The sequence below is a fragment of the Macrotis lagotis genome, chromosome 1 (assembly GCF_037893015.1).
Source record: "Macrotis lagotis isolate mMagLag1 chromosome 1, bilby.v1.9.chrom.fasta, whole genome shotgun sequence".
Lineage (NCBI taxonomy): Eukaryota > Metazoa > Chordata > Mammalia > Peramelemorphia > Peramelidae > Macrotis > Macrotis lagotis.
The window spans coordinates 869,451,282-869,469,962 of NC_133658.1; the positions used below are offsets into that span (position 1 = coordinate 869,451,282).

At 46.4% G+C, this 18,681-nt stretch overlaps 1 protein-coding gene across 2 annotated transcripts in view; it reads right to left on the bottom strand.

Moving 5' to 3' along the window:
• Nucleotides 1–3,963: 3,963 nt before the first annotated feature.
• ZBTB40 (zinc finger and BTB domain containing 40) overlaps nucleotides 3,964–18,681 on the bottom strand; it is a 71,517-nt gene continuing 56,799 nt past the window's right edge. The window contains exons 14-18 of one of the 2 annotated variants that reach the window (XM_074218183.1): nucleotides 16,724–16,938; nucleotides 15,754–15,916; nucleotides 15,485–15,571; nucleotides 15,073–15,290; nucleotides 3,964–11,141 (exon numbers count right to left, since the gene is read on the bottom strand). In XM_074218183.1, the coding sequence (XP_074074284.1) occupies nucleotides 10,947–11,141; nucleotides 15,073–15,290; nucleotides 15,485–15,571; nucleotides 15,754–15,916; nucleotides 16,724–16,938 (878 nt within the window). In that variant the 3' untranslated portion in view covers nucleotides 3,964–10,946. The other variant, XM_074218184.1, reaches the window with a different exon arrangement.

The following is an 18,681-nucleotide window of genomic DNA, read 5'->3' on the forward strand; positions in this document are numbered from 1 at the left end:
TCAGACAAAAGGCACACAAATGAAGGGTTGGGAAAGGCTTCATGGAAAAGGGAGGTTTTAGTTGGGACTTGAAGCAAGTCGGGGAAACCAGGACAGGGAGAGGTACAGAGGCCAGCCAGAGAACATGTCCAGAGCCAAGAATTGGGAGTCTCTTGTTTATGAAACAGCCAGGAGGTCAGTGTCACTTGATTGAAAAGTACATGGTGGGGAATTAAGGTGTAAGAAGATTAGAAAGGTAGGAGCGGAGTGGTTAGGAAGGACCTTGAATGCCAAACAGAATATTTATATTTGATCCTGGAGGCAATAGAGAGAGCCAGTTGATGAGTAGAAGTGTCAGACTTGAGTTTTAGGAAAAGCAGTTTGATTGTTAAATGGAGGATGGATTGAGGAGAGACTTGAGGCAGATAAACTCACTGAGAGTTACAGCAATAATCTAGGTGTGAAGGGTGGTGACAGAGTCAGAAGAGAGAAGGGGTGATATTCGGGAGATGTTGCAAAGGTGAGATGAACTGGTCTTGGAAATGGATTGAATGGGGGCGGGGAGTGAGATGACCAGGAATCCAGATACTGCTAGACTATGAGCCTGAGCTCTGGGAAGATGGTACCCTGGAGAGTAATAGGGAGGGAAGGAAGAGGGAATGTTTAGGGGGAAAGATGAGTTTGTCTTTGGATGTATTGAGTTTAAGATGTCTACGGAGCATCTCCTTCAAGATGTCTGAAATACAAGGAGATTCAAGACTGGAGGGCAGCAAAGTCAGTTTGAGAAGCACCAGTAGAGAGATGATAATTAAATCCATGAGTCCTAGTGAGCTCACTACATGGAGAGCAGGAGAAAAGAACCCAAGACAGGGCCTTATAGGATAATCACAGATAGCAGTTGTGACTTAAGAGTCAGATCCAGTAAAGAAGACTGAGGAGGTCCTACAGATAGGAGAACCAGAGAAGGGAAAGGTGTATCGTGAAAGCTTTAAGTGAAAAAAAGAATATGAAGGAGAAAAGGATGTGAGGCTTTGAATACACCCAAAGCAGACTAGAGCCAACAATCAACCCTAACCCTCAGCCCAAAGTGGGCATATGCCCCAGCTCTCTCCATAAGTTAGGGAGGCAAAGATGAGAATCACTGAATGACAGGATTAAATGGACTCAGCATATAGACTATCAGAACTGAGGATGGCAGTATTTTCCAGGACCTCAAACATTCCATCACTTCACTTTTCAAATGAGCTTAACAAAAGCCCTAAATAGTTTAACACCTAGGAAAGAGTAGAGCTGGGATGCAGTCGATTAACAAGAATTCATTAAGCCCCTACTATGTGCTTGGATTAAGATCACAAAAATGAAGCAGTATCTGCCCTCAAGGAGCTTACATTCTATTTGGGGGAAACAATAGTAAGTAAATATAGTTTTTACATGTATAAATGTAAAACATATATAGTGCTATATAGTGGTAATTTTGGGAGGGGAACACTAGAAACAGAAAAGATGAGGGAAAACTGCATATGGGAAGTGACAATCTGAGAAAATGAAATTCTTAAAGATCCCTGGGAAGAGGGAGTGCTTTTGAGGTCTAGGACACAAAGATGGGAGATTGGGGATTACAAGTAGGTCAGTTTGCCCAGAAGAAAGAGAGAGAGAGGGTGAGGAGGGAATAATGTATGACAAGATTGGAAAGGTAGGTTATGATGGTGCTTTAAATGCAAAATAAGAATTTGTATTTGATATTGAAGGCAATAGGAGGTTTTTGAATATGGGAGTGTCAAAGTCAGATTTGTGCTGTAAGAATGTCAATCTGATAGCTCTCTGGATGGTGGATTGAAGAGGGGGAGAGTCTCAAGGCGGAAAGACCAAGTCCAGGTGAGAAGTGATGAGGACTCATACTTTGAATGATGGCTAAAAGTGGAAAAAAGGGGGATGTGAGATATTTGGAGGCAGAATTTAAGACTTGGCCAATAATTAGATAAGGGATGTGAGGGAGAGTGAGGATGACCTAACTGGGTATGACTAGAATAATAGTGATTCCCTCAACAATAACAAGGCAATTTGGAAGAGGAGTGGAGTAGATCATATCTAATTGCTATCTAAATTTCTTCCTCTCTGTGACCTCCACCTCTTGGCCCTTTTTTTCTCTAGGCTGAAACCCCTACTCTGGCTTCACTTTCCCTCCTCCCCAATTTTAATAAACCATTTCAGTGTTACAATGCCCTCTCCTCCCAAATCCCTCACCCTGCAGCCCTTCTTAGGACCCTGCTGTCATTTAGAATTCCTCAAGCCTAAAGTTGAAGTCCTCCAACCCAACCATGTCAAATCCACACTTGAAGCATCATGGGATTTGAGATGAATAAGAAGCTGAGACTTTAGTGATTACCTAGTTCTACCATTTTATAGATGAGGAAACTGAGACCGAGAGAGTAGTTTGCCCAAGGTCATAGTTAAATCTAGGCTTCAAACAAATCCCAGGACTTCAAGTTCATCAGTTCCCACCACACCCACACCCTGCAATCTTGTCCTCTTCTTCAAGTTCAGAGATAGCTGAGGTCAGGTTTACTCCTGTTTTAGGATAATAATCCTTGGATCAGGGTCTGACTCACTTCAAGGGTGCAGCCAGATGGAATATTGCTGTGGATTTATAGGGCAAGTTGCTTTCATGGAGTCCTTTTGCCCTTCTTTTGTCTCTATCACACTTCACTTGTTTGTAGTCCCTTACATTTTTTATTGATGCCTTTTAGAAATATTATATTCATTTCCAAATATATTCCTTCCTCTTAGCCCTATTCCTTGTGGCAAAGATTAAAAGGGAAAAAAAGGCAGTTCAGCAAAACCACCACATGACAGGACAATACAACATGCCATACTTAGTGCCTCCCTACCCTTCCTTAATGAGGGCAGAAAGGTGTATTTGCAACTGTTCTCTTGGTCATTGCAATTATGCTGCCTTGAATTTCCATCTATCTTCCTTTCCAGGTTCATTGCCCTAGTTTTCCTGGTTGTTTGCTGTGCATCCTCATCTTTCCTTCTCCGAAGTCTTTACTTACGGTAAAATTACGGCCTCTTACTTTTGTGCATCCTGGTTCTTAAGATACTTTTGAGCTGATCAGCACCTCCTTTGCTTCTGCTTTGAATATGTTGGTGGTCTTGGAGCTTGTCTAGGTGCCGAATGGAGCCCAGATGGAGCTCCACCATCTCTTGCATCCACCGGTTCCTCAGGACCTAAGCCTTTCATTCTAATCCTAGTTCCTCCACTAGGACGTCTCCTGAGATTGTAAACTCAGTTACTCCGACGTAGCCTACCTCCTCCTGTTATCAGCTCCAGGTATCCCCCACCCCAGCCCAATCACCACCAGTCAATCATTTCTCCCCAGTTGTTTCTCTCACCTTACTGCACCTGTCACAAACCTTGGGAGTCGGGGGCAAGACTTACATGGGAAGCTATTTCAGAGCAGCCTAATGGGGACAGTCCCTGAAGGGGCCCTCCCTAAGGTGATGAGTGGTGGTAAATATGTTGAGGTGAAGGGAAGCTGCCCTTGGACTCAGATCAAAGCCGCAGGGAGGCCTCAAAGGATGCAAACGGTTTTCTTTGATGTTCCTCTCACCACCTGTGCTGGGATCGGTGCCACTATTGGGCACATTTCCCCTCCCCTCTCAGGTACTCTGGGCTCTCCAAATAGCTCTGACTGAACAGAATGCACATGATCGGGTGCCTTCCTGGAAAGCAGCATGCAAATCAAAGAAGGTAGATTTTTGAATCTTATTTTGCTACTGACTTCTACCCAATTTTGCAGATGTGTTCCCACAATTTAAAAAGGCTGCTGGCCCCAAGACAAAATAAAAATCACATTTGAGAGCTTTAAAAAACTGAGGTTTAATTAAGGCAAACCAATGTCCGATAAAATATTCATCATAATAAGTCATAGATGAATCCAGGAGCTGAGCATGGTGGTGAGAACCCAACAGTTACAGCTGCTCGGGCCACGATTTGCATTCCAGCAATACTTGGAGTTATAAGAGGCATTTTAAAAGACTGTGGAGGAGAGGGGAAGCCAGGCATAGATTCCACTGTTACCTCTTAAATCCTTGATTTTTTGTTTTGTTTCATTTTAACTCTAGCTCTGGAGGCTGGCAAAGGGAAGAAAATGATGCTTTCCTTGATCCTTCCAACCAAAGGTGTTGTCTCAATCGCAATCTCGTCTCTCTGTACTAGAATCCATTTTGTGCGACCTATGTCTGGGGAGAAAAGCTGCTTGTTTGGGTGGACAGGGTGATGGACCTGAAGTCAGTATGGAAGCCCTGAACGGCAAGGCACTTGGCAAAAAAGGATTGAGGGTCTTGAGCTGGGGAGTAAAATGATGAAAGTGTCATTTTAGAAAAAAAAAATTAATCTGGCTAAGAATGCAGGACAGATGGGAGGGAAGAAAGATGGAAAGCAGAGGGATTAGCTAGAGGGTGGTCCCAGTAAACCAGGCACATGACAGTAAGGGTCTGGGCTAACTGGAATGTTCAAGGAACAGGGAACTGTGGTGAGCTACATTTTTGGATTAATTGAGGATTAAAGCAGAAAATCCTTTTTGTCTCAATCTTTGTTGAAAATCTTCCTGAAATGTGGTAGTCATTTCTTGCCTTGAGTGGGGAATATGGTATATAGTGGGACTCAGGAAAAATGAGGATACTGGGCTAGCCAGGAGTCAGACTTGCTGCCCCCAAAACTAGTGTGGCAGCAATCAGATTAAAATGTTCAACAAAATAAAACTACAAGGCGGGGAAGGTTAATTTGCAGTTTTCTAAATTAACATCCACGTCCACTGGAGTTTGGACCGATTTCTCAGGACCCTCCCAGCTTTAGCACTCTAGCCAATGAATATCATTCAGGCCACACTCATCTTCCTTAACGTCTGTCCTGTGCCATTCAAGGCTCACTGTCCTGTACGTCCCTGGGGCTTATACCTCCTCACCTCAATGCATCAGAGTCCCACTGCTCAGCTTTGCCATTTCCAATCCATTTTTCGCAGGATCCCCTAATGATAGCAGTTTCATAAGAACTCTCAGAATACTGTAAGCAGAAGGGCCTCTAGGGAATATCTAATGCAATTTGATTTTACATTAGAAATTGAGACCCAAGAAGAAAGGACTTATCCAAGGTCATGTAGTCAAGTATACTTTCGAACACTGCTCTACTCTGCTGTATCTTCCCAAATAAATGCCTTCAAGGCAGGAGCTGCCCTTTTTTATTCTATCACCTCTGGTCTACAACGGATGCCTTTTGTGACTGCACAGGATAGTCTAGCACATCTGCTCACCTGGACTTCCCCTGATGCACCTCCCTCCATCACCCTTGCTTGGCACCCTCAGTTGAGAATATTCTCTTCTGACTCAATCTTCCTGAAGCACACTGTTGTCCAGGCCTCTTCTTTGCCCCATCACCTTCTACCTCATCCCACTCACTGCTGTTCCTGTTAAGACCTCCCAGTGAACCGACTAGAAGTTCTCTGAAGGGAAAGGTGATGTGGCTTTGTTTTATTTTGCTTTGGTATCCTCACTGGCCAATACAGTGCCTTGAATGACGTAGGAACCTAATAAATATTTGCTCAGTTGAATGAGTACCTGTCAATAGGCCAAATAGCCCAAATCTCACCCTCCCCTTCTTACAGTGGTTGTTATTCATGTTAAGCTCCGAAGCCAGCTCTTTCTAGTGGGAATGTTTGATTCTGCTTGGATCCTGCATGGGGTGGAAAAGTGGGGAGGTTTCTCTTCTTCTCTGCACCAGAGCCCCCCTGCTTAGCTTTGCCACTTCTAATCCATTTTTCCCAGGACCCCCCAAGGACAGACCCGTGTAATCTTTCCTGGAGGGGCACAATGGGTTTCTGCAATGACCTTGTCCCGATATGTTCAATCCAATGTTCTCAGGAAACACCAGGGAGTACCCGGTATGAAAAGAACCAGCAGGAAGGGCTTGTTAGGAGGCCAAGCAAACAGCATTTGATGGGGGTGGTAGGGGGAGCTCTCCAGTCCATGTGCATTGCTCCGAGTCTCCTGCTAATCTCTTTACTCAGGATAAAAAGGACAAGCCAAGCTTCTGATGGAGCCTGTACCGGTGGTCATGGGGTGATGTGGCCAAGCAGCAACAATATTCAATTCAATAAACATTCTTAAGGGCCTACTGTGTGAAAGCTCCCCTCAATAATCCTGGACAATTTGTCATTTGGGTAGAAGGGGTTGAACAGAGATGCCAATGTTGGCAATCACTTCATCAATTAAGAAGCACAAAGCGAAGGCATCCTTAGTGCTCAAGATGCCGCTGATGCTAAGGATGAGGATGAAGCAAAAACAGTAGGTGCCTTTACCTGGACGCCTACTCCCAGAATGCTGGGAGAGTAGCTCAATTCAGCTCTTACTCCTTCCCCTAAACCTAGTTACTCTTCTACTCATCTTACTTCTTATTGAATTACTCTCTCCTCTCCCCCTCTAATGCTATTCTGCAATATATTGTTCTCGTGGAACCAATCTGCAGTACTAGGTGGGTTGTCTGTAAGACGACCCATCTTTGCCTTCAAAGAGCTCATGTTCATAAAACAAGGAAGCACCAATATGAAGGCCATACATATAAATAATTTTGGATTGTTGGATTGTGTGGCAAATGTGTCTCAGGAAATCCACTTATCGGTATTATCCTATGCAGAAGCAAGGATGGCCTAGAGGGGACATTGAGGTACCATCCAAACAACAATGGAGTTTGGGAATCAGTTTTATGAGAAACCAACCAAAATCCCAGATGTTAAACCTTTCTTTGCCATCCTGGGTGGCAAGTATATTAGAAACTAGAGCAAATGGGTGGAGAACCAAGATTCTATGAGGGGACAGAGGCAGCCAGAGAGCTCTGCAGTACTAGTCCTGGCTCCTCTGCTCACTTGGTCATAGCTCTGGATGTGGCTCAGCTCTAGCTCAACCCCATGCTGTTCGGACCTTTCTGTTGACTACAACCTTATGTTGAACCAAGCCCAAACAACCAGGTCCATCAAGTGGGAATTCCTTCATGAGGAGAAAGGACCCGCAGACCAGAGCCAAGGAAATAGAACACAGCTGAAGACACCGCAGTCCATCCAACACTTTAATAAGCATCACTTTCCAATAGCTATTTGTTGGTTCTTTAGTTTAGAGACCAATCCAGGTTTAACAAAATTTATGCAGAATTTATACTGTGAATTATATGGCTATTTCAGGTACAGTCTTTGGCACTATACCTGATACTATATTTGGACAATTTAGAGGAAATCTGATTTAGCTCTGGGAATCCCCACCCATATGGTCATCTGGAGCATGGATGGCCTTTTTCTTCCTCGGGTGAGGAAGTCCAGCAAAAAAAGTGCCTGGAGAGTTTGTTCTCTTTCTCTATTCTGGAGTCTGGTCCAAGTCTGACCAACTCTGGGATGTTCTATCACAATATGACAGATAATTAACCACCCTACTCTCTGACAACCCCCCAAATCCCAAATCCTGTTAATGCCTCTCTTTATGCCAAACCTTACCCCCCCCCCCCCGGAGTAATTCTCCGGACCCAAATGGTGCTGAGCAGAACTCTGGATCAGGAAGCAGGCATGGAGCCTCCCCCACTCCCCCATTAGAAGAGGTGGCCTCTCCCACAACCACCTGGTTCTATCAGAGGACCCTTCTTCCTATTGGGGACCACATATGGCCCTCAATGAATGAAGTAGTCTGAGGAGATAGAGGGTCTCCCTTCCAACAAGGTCCTGCCCTGATTACTGAGGAGGCAACAGTAGCAAGGGTAGAAAGGAAAAAGGTGACTCCTCAAAGGGTCCCTTCCTTTCCTTTCTCTGTTTCCACCTGAGGGCAGGGATCCCCCCCTAGACCCTCCTCTTATCTGGAGCACCCAGCACTGCTTCATCACCCAATCCTTGGTAGCAAGGCTCTACTTGATAAAGCAGAAGCCATCTGACTCTCTCTCTTGGCCCTGGGGTGCTCCATGAAGGAAAGCACTTTATTCCTCAGAGAGGATTTTAATCACCATGGGAACACAACATCCATATTCCTGCCTCTGGTCCATGCAGAGCGAAAGCTTTAAGAAGGTTGTAGAATCTGAGGCTTCTGAGGCAGATGAGACAGACTATTTTAAAAGAGAGAATAAAGACTTCTTAGTCTCCTGGCTGCTCTGCTGACCTCCTGGTCCTCCTTCCATGTACACCACACTTAGAAGCAATGATTCAGCTCCCATGGTAATCCTTGCTTCCCATCATCTAATTGCCTTCTCCCTGAAGTAACTCCCTACGATGGTCCAAACCCGACCCACAAGAGCTCCATAATTGATCCCTGTTCCTTCCCCCTGAATTAGATGCCCACACTGCTTTCTCTTCATGATTGCTTCTCCATCTAGTTAGCAAATCTACTGTGGGAGCCCAGAGTACATGAATTTGAGATTCACTTCCCTAAAAACATCACATGCTCTATGAGAAAAAACTCCGAACCTCCCTCATCTGAGGGATCATCAGCTCACAGTGAACATGTGGGGGCCATAACGAAGAGGGTTATTTAGAATAACATTAAAGAAAGACGGGAGGAGGAAGGGGCCACCCTCACTGGGCCCATGTGGAGTTATAGTCAGACTCAGAATTCTCCAGAGCAAATAGATTTGACCAACCCTGCTCAGGAAATTCAGGATGAAATGTATGTGGAGAACCAATAATAGATTTTGTAACTACCATTTGCTGCTGCCAGATCAGCAAGCGCTCCCTTGGTGGGCCTCATCAGCATCCTGGTCTCTGGATGCTATGCTCAACACAGGGCAGATCTGACTATTTTGAAGGCTGGAGAGCTCCTGGTTTTTGCCTCTCTCAATCAGAAATCTGGGCAGGACTTTTTCCAAAGGCTCCCATGGAACTGAAACTGAAGCCTGACAAGCACCAGCTTTTCTAAAGAACACAAATGCATGTGACCCCATTTTCTCATCACCTCCATTAGGAATCCTTCTTTTGTTTCCTCTCCTTCAGCTAATTGCAGGCAACACTGCAGCCCGGGTGCTGCTGCTCAGACAAAGTGGCTGCCGCTGGATTCTCTGGGGTTTGGCACCAGGATCTTTTCAACGCATGTCATTCCATGATGCTGACGTTCCAGGTCCTTCCAGGTCACTCCCTGTGGGTCAACTACTTTCTAAGCCTGCCTGAGAGTTGGGGCGGGGGGGGAGAGAGAGACTGAGGAAGCTTAAAGGACTGCCAAGACTCCAAAAGGAAGCCATGGTGGGGGCCTTCACACTAGGTTAAAAATGAAGTCTTAAAGGTTTGAGCACCATCTTCTGGTCATTATGCATTTTTAAGGCTGTCCCCTTTAAAAACTTCATTTATTCCAGATTTCCTGGGTAAACTTGAGGGACATATATGCTGATATGGGGTCATCCAATATTCCTACACCATAGTCTTAGCAGTCTGCCTTTAGAACCAGCCCTGACAAAAGTGGCTGAGCCACTGTCCCTGTGGAAGGGTTGGTCTGAGACCCCTCCACAGTACCAGCCAGCTCATGAGCAGGTGAAAACCCCCCACCCTTTACATTCACAGCCACAACCTGAGAGGCAATGGCAAAAAGAGTTTCAGTGCCTAAGCAAAACAGGCTCCTCCTTCTGTGCCCAGCTGTGTGCAATGCATTTGGAAAAAAAGGACTGGCTCTCTCCTGCTGGAGTTGGTTCCAGGAAGAGTGATGGAGTGGACATCGCTCTCCAGAGGGGGCTGAGCCCCGGGCTGGGGCAGGGATCGTGGCTCAGCATGTAAACACTGCCGGGCAAAGTCCAACCTTTTGGCACAAGGAATGGAAGATAAATGCTTAGTGCTCCCTCCAAACGGCAGGAACCTACATCCATCTAATTGCACTTCATAATGGAGTCAACAAACCATTAATTATCAGATTATATTTTAGGAAGCAGCAGATAAAAGGCTTTGGGGAAATATTGTTGTAGAGGGGCTGCGGCCCAGCAACGAGAGACAGACCAAATGGGTTCTGGTTCTGGAGAAGCCTTCCCAAGGAGGTGAGGAGTTGTTGAACCTTGGGCTGCATCGGGGCAGAAATGACTGCTCTCTGCCAAGTCAGCAACCGTGATCATATCAGATGCTTGCAGGAGGGGAAGCTGGTCCAAAGAGAAGGGACTGCTCCAGGTGCTGGTGTCACCCTTGGGCACTCTCTAGAGAATTACCCAAAGGGCTGGGATGGAGCTGTCTGGAAGCACCTTTGCATCTGGCATGCCTCACTTTGGATGTCTCAAGAGAAAACACTCCAAACTCTTTGTTCTGGGAGAGAGAGAGATATTACTGCACCAAGCAAGGAAGAAGCCCCTTCTTATAAAGGTCGGCTTTGGTCATCACCATTGGTGATGGGTTAGGGAAAGGTGCTCAAGTCCAAGGGGAGCTTTTCTCCCTGCTCCTTGGACATCAGTTAGTGAGAGGGTGGTGTGGTGGGCTGTGGATGGCCTCCTGGTGGCCACTTACCAAGGCAGGAATGGAGAAATAAGCAGCAGGAGACACTGGCCTGGAGGTGTCAGCAAGGACAGGCAGAACATAGCCTAGGCTGGAGTTACCTGATGCCTTGCTAAGAAACTTCACACAAAGATTAAAAACAATTTGCTTGGCCTTCTTTGGTTGGCCATGTCCATTCTGTCTATGAGGGGCTGCCTGTAATCAGACTAAGCTTCAGGCCCCAACTTCCTTTCACCAGTGCTCATTAGGTATAGGTTGTGGAACTAACACTTGATTTTAGGCAGCTGAAATGTCACCTAGACACAAAAGCACTGACTGGTATGTGAGGTCAGGCTGCCCCCACCTATGAGAGAGGCACTGGGGGCAGTGTCACTATCCTAGACACACAAGCTTCCCAGCCAGTTCACCTCAGCTCAGAATGCTCTCTAAAGAGCTAAGTCATTGCATGGCTCTCCTGTCACCTCTGAGGCTCTGGAGTGACATTTACTTTGCTTCTCCACAGATGAGGGTCACAGTCCCATCCAAGAAGTCCTCTACTGTCACTGCCACCAGCTCTGAGGCAGCCTGGGGAGTCTGGGAGTCTGGCAATGTCACAAACACCTGGGATCCGCCCAGAGAGGTCTCCTCCAAAGTGATGACCTGCTCAGCTGACACTCCTGGGTCTGGAGCCTGGATCACCTGGAAAGGAGACAACACACTGGGGCTCTGGGAGAGGCCTGCAGGCAGCCTTTCTTCTGCCACTTCTTAAGCTCCATCTCATTTCAGCCTCACACGGTAATGATCATATTTGTTCTCTCACCTGAGGAGAGCAATTACAAAATGCATGTGCCTAATGGGAAACTCCAAGGCTAATACACCAGTGATGCAACTGGGAAGGCAGACAAACAATTTAAATAACTCTGCACATCAAATTGCTATAATTTGGCTCTGTAGGCCATCACAGAACACACAGTCTATGATTACATGCTAGCGAGGAACCACATACTAGTCTTTTTGTATCTCAAGGGCCAGACCAGTCATTTCTGCAACACAGAAGGCAGACAATAGACAGTGGTTGGTCTCACCCCTTGATGTGTTTAGAAACTTGGGCCTGTGGATCACTTTCCTGGGGTTTCCAAAAGGGTGGTGGTCTCCTCATTGAGCACTACTAATTTGGACCTGGATTCTGGAAGTCTCATCTTCTTAAGTGGCCTTAGACATTTACTAGCTATGTAACCCTGGACAAGTCATTTAGCCCTGTTTGCCTTATCTGCAAAATGAGCTGGAGAAGGAAATGGCAAACCACTCCAGTCTCACAAAGGGTCACAAAGACACAACTGAACACAACAAAAGGGCTCAGGTCATGGTGCTATTCAACTCATAGCAAGTAGGGCTTATGTGCTGGGGAAAATTATAGAAATTATCATGTGCAACTCATTTCATCAAGGAGGAAACTGAGCCTCAGAGAAGGGGAGTGACTTGTCCAGCACTTCACAGATGGTAAGCAGGTTTTCTTCCTTCCAATTCAGTGCTTTTCCCATTGACCATGTTGGTTCTCACATCCAAAGTTCTCACAATTCCTCTGCCTGGATGTACACTACACATGAAAACAATATTATTTCGTACAAGACAGAAGACAGAGAGCAAGAGAAAAGAAAGCCCAGTGCACACTTTTCTCCGTAGGGGAAAAGCCCCAGGTCTGAGCTCAGTGTCTTTGTTTGGGGGGAGGTGATGATGCCTTGAGCGGGCCCTGAGAAGTAGGGGCTGCCTCAGCCCACACATGGTATGGTCTGCAGTCTTCCTCCACCCCAGTTAGTTGGTCAGGGTGGAGTTTGCCCTACAATATGAAGCCCAGAATAGAACCCAACCCTTGAGTATCCTCTGCTCTCCTTCATACCTCCCCCCCGCCCACTCCCAGGCTGTCTGTCTTGCCAAAGTTCATTGTCACTAGATGGTCAGGCTCCCTCTGTCATTATGAAAGGCGCTTAGGCATGAGGAGTCCAAGAGGTCCCAGAGAGAAGTTCACTTACCCACATAGTTTGTGACATTCCTTGACAAGAAGGAAGGCAGGACTGGGGCCATGCCCACCTACATTGCCGTGGGCAGCTCCCTCCTAGGGCCTGTGATGGGACTTGAGCAGTCCCCTGGCATACATGTTCATCAATCAAAGGCACCTATGGCCATCACAGAGCAGGACATGAAGGCCCAAGAACTCCTCAACTTTTTATTGAAGCATCTCCATGTATGAATAATTCAAGAGAGGCAGCATGGTACAATGCAAAGCACTGATAGACTTGGAGTCAGGAAGACCTGGGTTTGGATCCTGTATCTGGTGCTTCTCATAGTTGTGTAAGCCCATAACAGGCTTTGGTATGTAAAATGAGGATAAACAGCAGTTCTTTGTAAGGCCCAGATGAAATCAAAGAACTTTCTAAAAAGACTCACTGTTGTTCTTCCAACCTACTTTTCCCCCCTCTCCTTTCTGTGTCCTCTAAAGTCCTCCTCTCCATGTTCTCTGGGCCTCTCAGGTAAATGATTTCTCATCCCTTTTTAGAGGGGTTTTCTATAGAACACTTTTTCCCAGATCCTCGTTTTCCTTCCCAATCACAATATAACATGAAATACTAATTTCTGGCTATGTCATGCCCCACTAGACTACTGTGAGACAGATTACCGTACGGGTAGAGAATGTGCTACTCTTCATCAGTAGTGCCTTCAAGCCCTTAACTAGCTTCGAATAAGAGGAAACGAAGTAAGTGAAGAAACACATGAGAACCCCTTTAAAATTTGCAATGTTGCTCTCACTTGTTTAGCTGACCCTTGGCAATCTGGCTTCTGAAACTGGCATTCCCATGAGTCTGTTCTTTTCAAAGTTGCCAAATCTGACACCTTTCTCAGTCTTTATCCTCTTGACCTCTCTGTAGCCTCTCCCCCTTCTGGACACCCTAACTTCTCTGACTCTTCATGACATTGATTTCTCCTGATTCTCTATTTATGTGATCATCTCTGCTCAGTCTTCTTTGGGGGTTGCTCAGCCCCTCATCTAAGTGGATTTCAAGAGTTTTCTGGACTCTCTTCTCTCTATACAGCTGACTTCTCTTATTCAGTCAATTCCAGTGGCTTCCTTCTTTATTTCCTCTAGATTCAAATATAAAATCCTCACTTTGGCTTTTAAAGTCCTTCACTATCAGTCATTGCACATGACTCCCCATCTTGTAATCTGTAACTCTCTGTTCCTACTTATGATATGGCCCTTCTAGTTTCTTGGCATTTACATGGTGAACACACTCGTTCCCCAACATGCCCTCCCCATTGCCACTGTTCAAACCCCATTCTCTAACTCACACTGATGGCCCCCAGATTTCCCATCTCTTCAGTATGATGCCTCTCCAAAGTTGTGTTCTCTGGATTCCCTCCCTGAAGAGGTAACGAGCAACTTTCATCTTACATCTTTTCTTTTCTTACTCCCTCTGTATTCCTGCCCTCAGAGATGAGACTGGCTTCCTCCTGTTGACAGAACTTCCCTGGCTATTAACACTCCCTGATGGACTGATCAAGGTGGAAAGTTGGAACAGTGCCTGCTCCCCAGTATCACTTCCAGCCTCTCTCCTCTCTGTCTCCCACTATCACACAATCACCTCCTTTGAGGTTCATTCAATCCATATTTATCACCTGCTTAAGATTCTAGTGTTTGTTGTTTACTGACCTCTCAAACTCTTTTCTCAATGAGTTCAGTGCGTCTCTCCTCAGTTCTTGCCCTCATTTTAGAAGACTCCAACATACATATTCATATTCCCTCAAATGCCTCAACTTCCCAGGGTCTCAATCTCTTCAATATCCATAACTTAATTCTCCCCTCCACCCCAGCCCACAATGATGTTCACCTCTGAACCATCTATCTAGTCCTGTGACTTTTCCTCAAGCTAGACCCTCCAACAAACTCGTTATCTCACAGATATCACAAACTCACCATATTTAGAACAGAAATCATGATCTTTCCTCCTCCAAATATCTGCTCTTCCAAACTTGCCTATTTTCACTATCCTGTCAGTCTACTGGGTTAGCAACTTTGGAGATCTCCTTGACCTCTTTCTCTCCTTCAACCTTCCATAAATCTAATCCACTGCCAAATCCTGTCATTCTATATTATGTGCCCTCCCTCGCCCAGGGCCGTTCTCTCTGCTTACACAGCTGCTGACCACTGCCCTCATTCTGGCCTCCACACAACTGGCAAAGGGATGTGCCTCAAGCACAACCTGCTGTCCTTTCCAACAACTCCAACAACCAAAGGTTCAACCTTCAGAACAGTTTTCCTTTGTTCATCCCCTCCTCTCCTTCCAAGCTTCTCCCTTCATGAAGCCTTTGCAGCTTCCCCTGCTGGTGGCCCCTCCTCCCCTCCCTACAGCTTGTCTCTTGAACTTCTTCTAGGCCTGCTCATAGGTGTATACATGCTCCCCCTCCTCCCCCAGTGGGCTATAAATGACTTGAAACCAAGGCTGTTTTAGGTTTGCCTTTGGTCCCCTTCACCTAATAAATACTCATCAGCTGCATTTTCTTGAACAATCTGCTTGTGTTCTCTCAATTACTGTCCTCCATGGATCCGCATGGTCTAAAATGGCCTGGGAATTACCTGCACCATCTGGGTGGTGGCTCCTGTGACCACAACCTTCCCATGCTCAGACTCAAAGTGGGTCTCCAGCTGGGTCTGAGAGGTGAAGAGCTCTCCACATGCCTCACAGGGGAACGTGTTCTCTGTCTGCCGGAAGTGATCAGTGGCCACATGGTGCTGCAGGGCTCCAGGAAAGCGAAAGGAGGCTGCGCAGTACAGGCACCTGAAGGGCTGGGCACCTGGGGACAAAGAAGACAAGAGATTGAGGGCGGGAAGGTGAGAAGCAGCCACTGAGCAAGTTCTCCTAAGGAGACATCACTTTACCAGGGAATGAGGGAAGAGAGGAAAAAGGAAGTCCAGAAGGGAAGGGAAGAGGAATGGGCAGTCAGCTTCCTGGGTAAGATGAAGACCCCACTGCAACAGCACCACTGACCTGAATGCCGGCACTTGGTATGAACCTGAAGCAAAGCCAAGGTGGGAAAGAGCTCCTGGCAGGTCTCACACTCATAGAACTTCACATCTAGAAAGGAGATGAGACATAAGAAGAAGCAGGACTGCAGAGAAGGCCCAGGGACTCTGAGGGTGCCAGCAGTCCAGGGCAGGACCCTGACATCAGCCTGGATCCTCTGTGACCCCAATGGGGGAGAACAGAGGGGTGGTCAGACTGAACTGGCTGGCCCCCTTCCTCAGTCCCTCCCTCACCTGCATGCTCTGTCTTGGCGTGCTTCTTGTAAGCGACAATGCTGGCAAAGGTTTTGTCACAGGAGCTGCATTGCAGTGAAGAGAACTTGGAGGAACGGTGGTTCTGGGCAGCAAACACATCTGGGTGGTGGGTCCGATTGTGGTACCACAAACCAGACAATTGCTGTGAATAAGGGAGGGAAGGTTGGCCTCTGAAGGTGTGAGGGCTCAGGCAGAAGCTTGCTCTTCATGCTCAAGAACAAAACTCTTCTTCCAATGGGTCAGAGAGCTGAGCTGGAGTGAGTAGTTAGGTCTGCTCCCAGGGTGGAGAGGGAGGGCACCCAGGAAGCAGATGGCAAAGGTGGCAAGGGCTCTTCTGAGCAGGTACACACTTGCTCCACTCCCATCCGAGTCACCAAAGCAGCCTCCTCTCCAAGCTCTTAATGCCTGTCCACCTTAACAATCCAGGCTTTCCTTTCTCTAGACAGAGTGTTTAAAGAGCATCTTAATTCAGATTCGTGTGCTATTTTGCTTGGTCAATAGTCTTATCAAGAAGACGGACTACAAACTGAGCTAATGCCTCAGGACTTGTTTTTCCTACTCATATTAGTTCTAGATTTTTTGAAAATCTCCATAATCAAATGTGACTTTGGATGCTTAGCTGCTGGACGAGTCACTTGATCTGTTTCCCTCAGTTTCTTCCTATGTAAATGGGGATGATGGCCCTCATCCTGAAAGGTTGCTGTAAGGGTTAAATGAGAGACTAGCTCTGGTGCAGCCTGGTGATGTCTGAGGTACCAAAGGCACTACTTGCATGCATGGACTCTTCTCCCCCATGGCCTGACATTGATCTTTTCTATTCCCCTGTCCTGGGCCCGATCTGGTACCCACCCAGACCTGAGCAGGATGGCACGATCCTCAGTCCCTGGAAGGATGAAAATGGAGCTGGTGCCCAGGTCAAAGATCAGAAGCCTCACGGAGATGCACTCACCTGGTAGGCTTTGTCACAGATGCCGCAGCTGAAAGGCTTCCCTCTGACGTGGGTTACCATGTGCCGCTCCAGCAGGGATGGGGCGCTGAAGATTTTCCCACACGTCGGACAGGGGTGGTATTCCTTTGAATGGACCTCATGAATATGATTTCGATGATCTTGCAGGGTGGGAAAACTCATCCTACACTTCTTGCAATCATAGGGATCATCAATATCTGATGCCATAGAACAAGACAGTAGAAAAGGAAGGCAGAAAGTGAGTGAAAAGTCCAAGGTACTGAACAGAATGAAAACAAGGAAGCAAAGTTTTGGGCAGTTCATGTCCCTGCTTCCCTAAAGATACCTGCTCATGCATCCCATATGAACGAAAAATCCCAGGACGATGGCGTCCACCCAGAGAACACTACAAATCCTCCCACAGAGAGGATCCAACACTTCCACTCTTTCAGAAAACTCCCAAAGGTATTTCCACAACCTCCCAGGATGGCCTAATTCGACTGCCCAACAGCTCTGGGGCTTCAAACAGCTGATCTGAATTCCCCAGGCTGCAGTCTGATCCTGGTCCTCCTATTCAAGTGACCACAGCTTCCAAAACGGTTGCCCTTTGCCACACATGCTACAAGAGCTGAAGTTCAACTCTGGGCTCCCAAAGCTCTCTTCCAATCAGACTTGTACTCTCTCTGTCCCTCTAAACTCATGCCCTTGAGAAAGCACCCCACCCCAGAAGGAAATTCCCATCCACAGCTAACTTGACACCTTTCCCCCTACTTAGGTGGGGGATCAAGTCAAATCTATCAACCAATAAACATTTACCAAATGCTGACTATGTGCCAGTCCTTTGTGCCTGATTACTGAAGATAAGAATTCATTTTATAGTCTCAGTTGGGTATTCAAGAGACATTTTAAAAATACCACTTGAAAAAATGGAGGGAATAGTATGGGTAGAATCCAGCTGGTCCTTACAATTATAAGCATGGGTGCAAGTCCCAGCTCTGTCAGTTAGGAGGCTGCATGACTCTGAACAAGTCTCAGACCTTTCTCAGAATCTGGGCTTCCTCACCTGTAAAGGGATATGGGTCCTCCCAGGGTAGTTATAAAGGCCTAGAATATTTGGGAAATCCCCAACTTGGGGATGACTGTCTACCATCTTGACTTCTCTCCTCCCATTGTTCCTAGCATCTTGCCTAGATCCCTTCTTTGCACTGTCTCACCTCCTCCCTTCTCCTTAGTTATTTATCTATTGGTCCTGCCTCACATTAGACTTCCAGCTTCCACAGAGGAATCTGTTGTTCACCTCCACTGCTTACAGAAAAAGCCCCGCACTTAGTAGGCCTTTTATAAGTGCCTGCTGAATTCAAATGACTGAGATAGGTTTAGGAAAACATGGACTTTCCCCTGAAGCAAAAAGGAAGCAACACCAATTCTTTCCTTCTTTCCCCAGTGAATGAAAAACAGGCAGAATCTCCTTTGAAGAATTTAGGAGTCGATGCCTCAGCACAGTCCTCCTCTGATTCTTCCTTCTGGCATGGAGACCCTTGGATTCCAAGAGCTATGGGAGGAGAGTGCCAGCTCCCATAAGGCCAGCCATGCTGACAAAGCATCAGGACAGTCCTGGAGCATCTTGAGGACCAGTGTGGAAAGGTTCATCACTAGAAGGATGGCCATTAGAGGATAAATAGTTTGGGCCACAGCAACTCAAAGTGACTGGAGGGATAAGCAGATGGAGTGAATGCCTACATCAATGAAAACACAAGTTTCTTCTAGTAAAAAGATGGGACATCAAACTATTATAACAACAGGCCAATATTATGCACTGAAAGATCACTGCTTTTATTGCAATGAGGTAATAAGCTCCTTAAGTTTCTCATAGAGTCTTGCAGAACCCTTAATACATAAGTATCTGTGAATGGTTTGAAACAAAATGTTTGAAGCATCTTGTTACAAAAAGAAATTAGAGG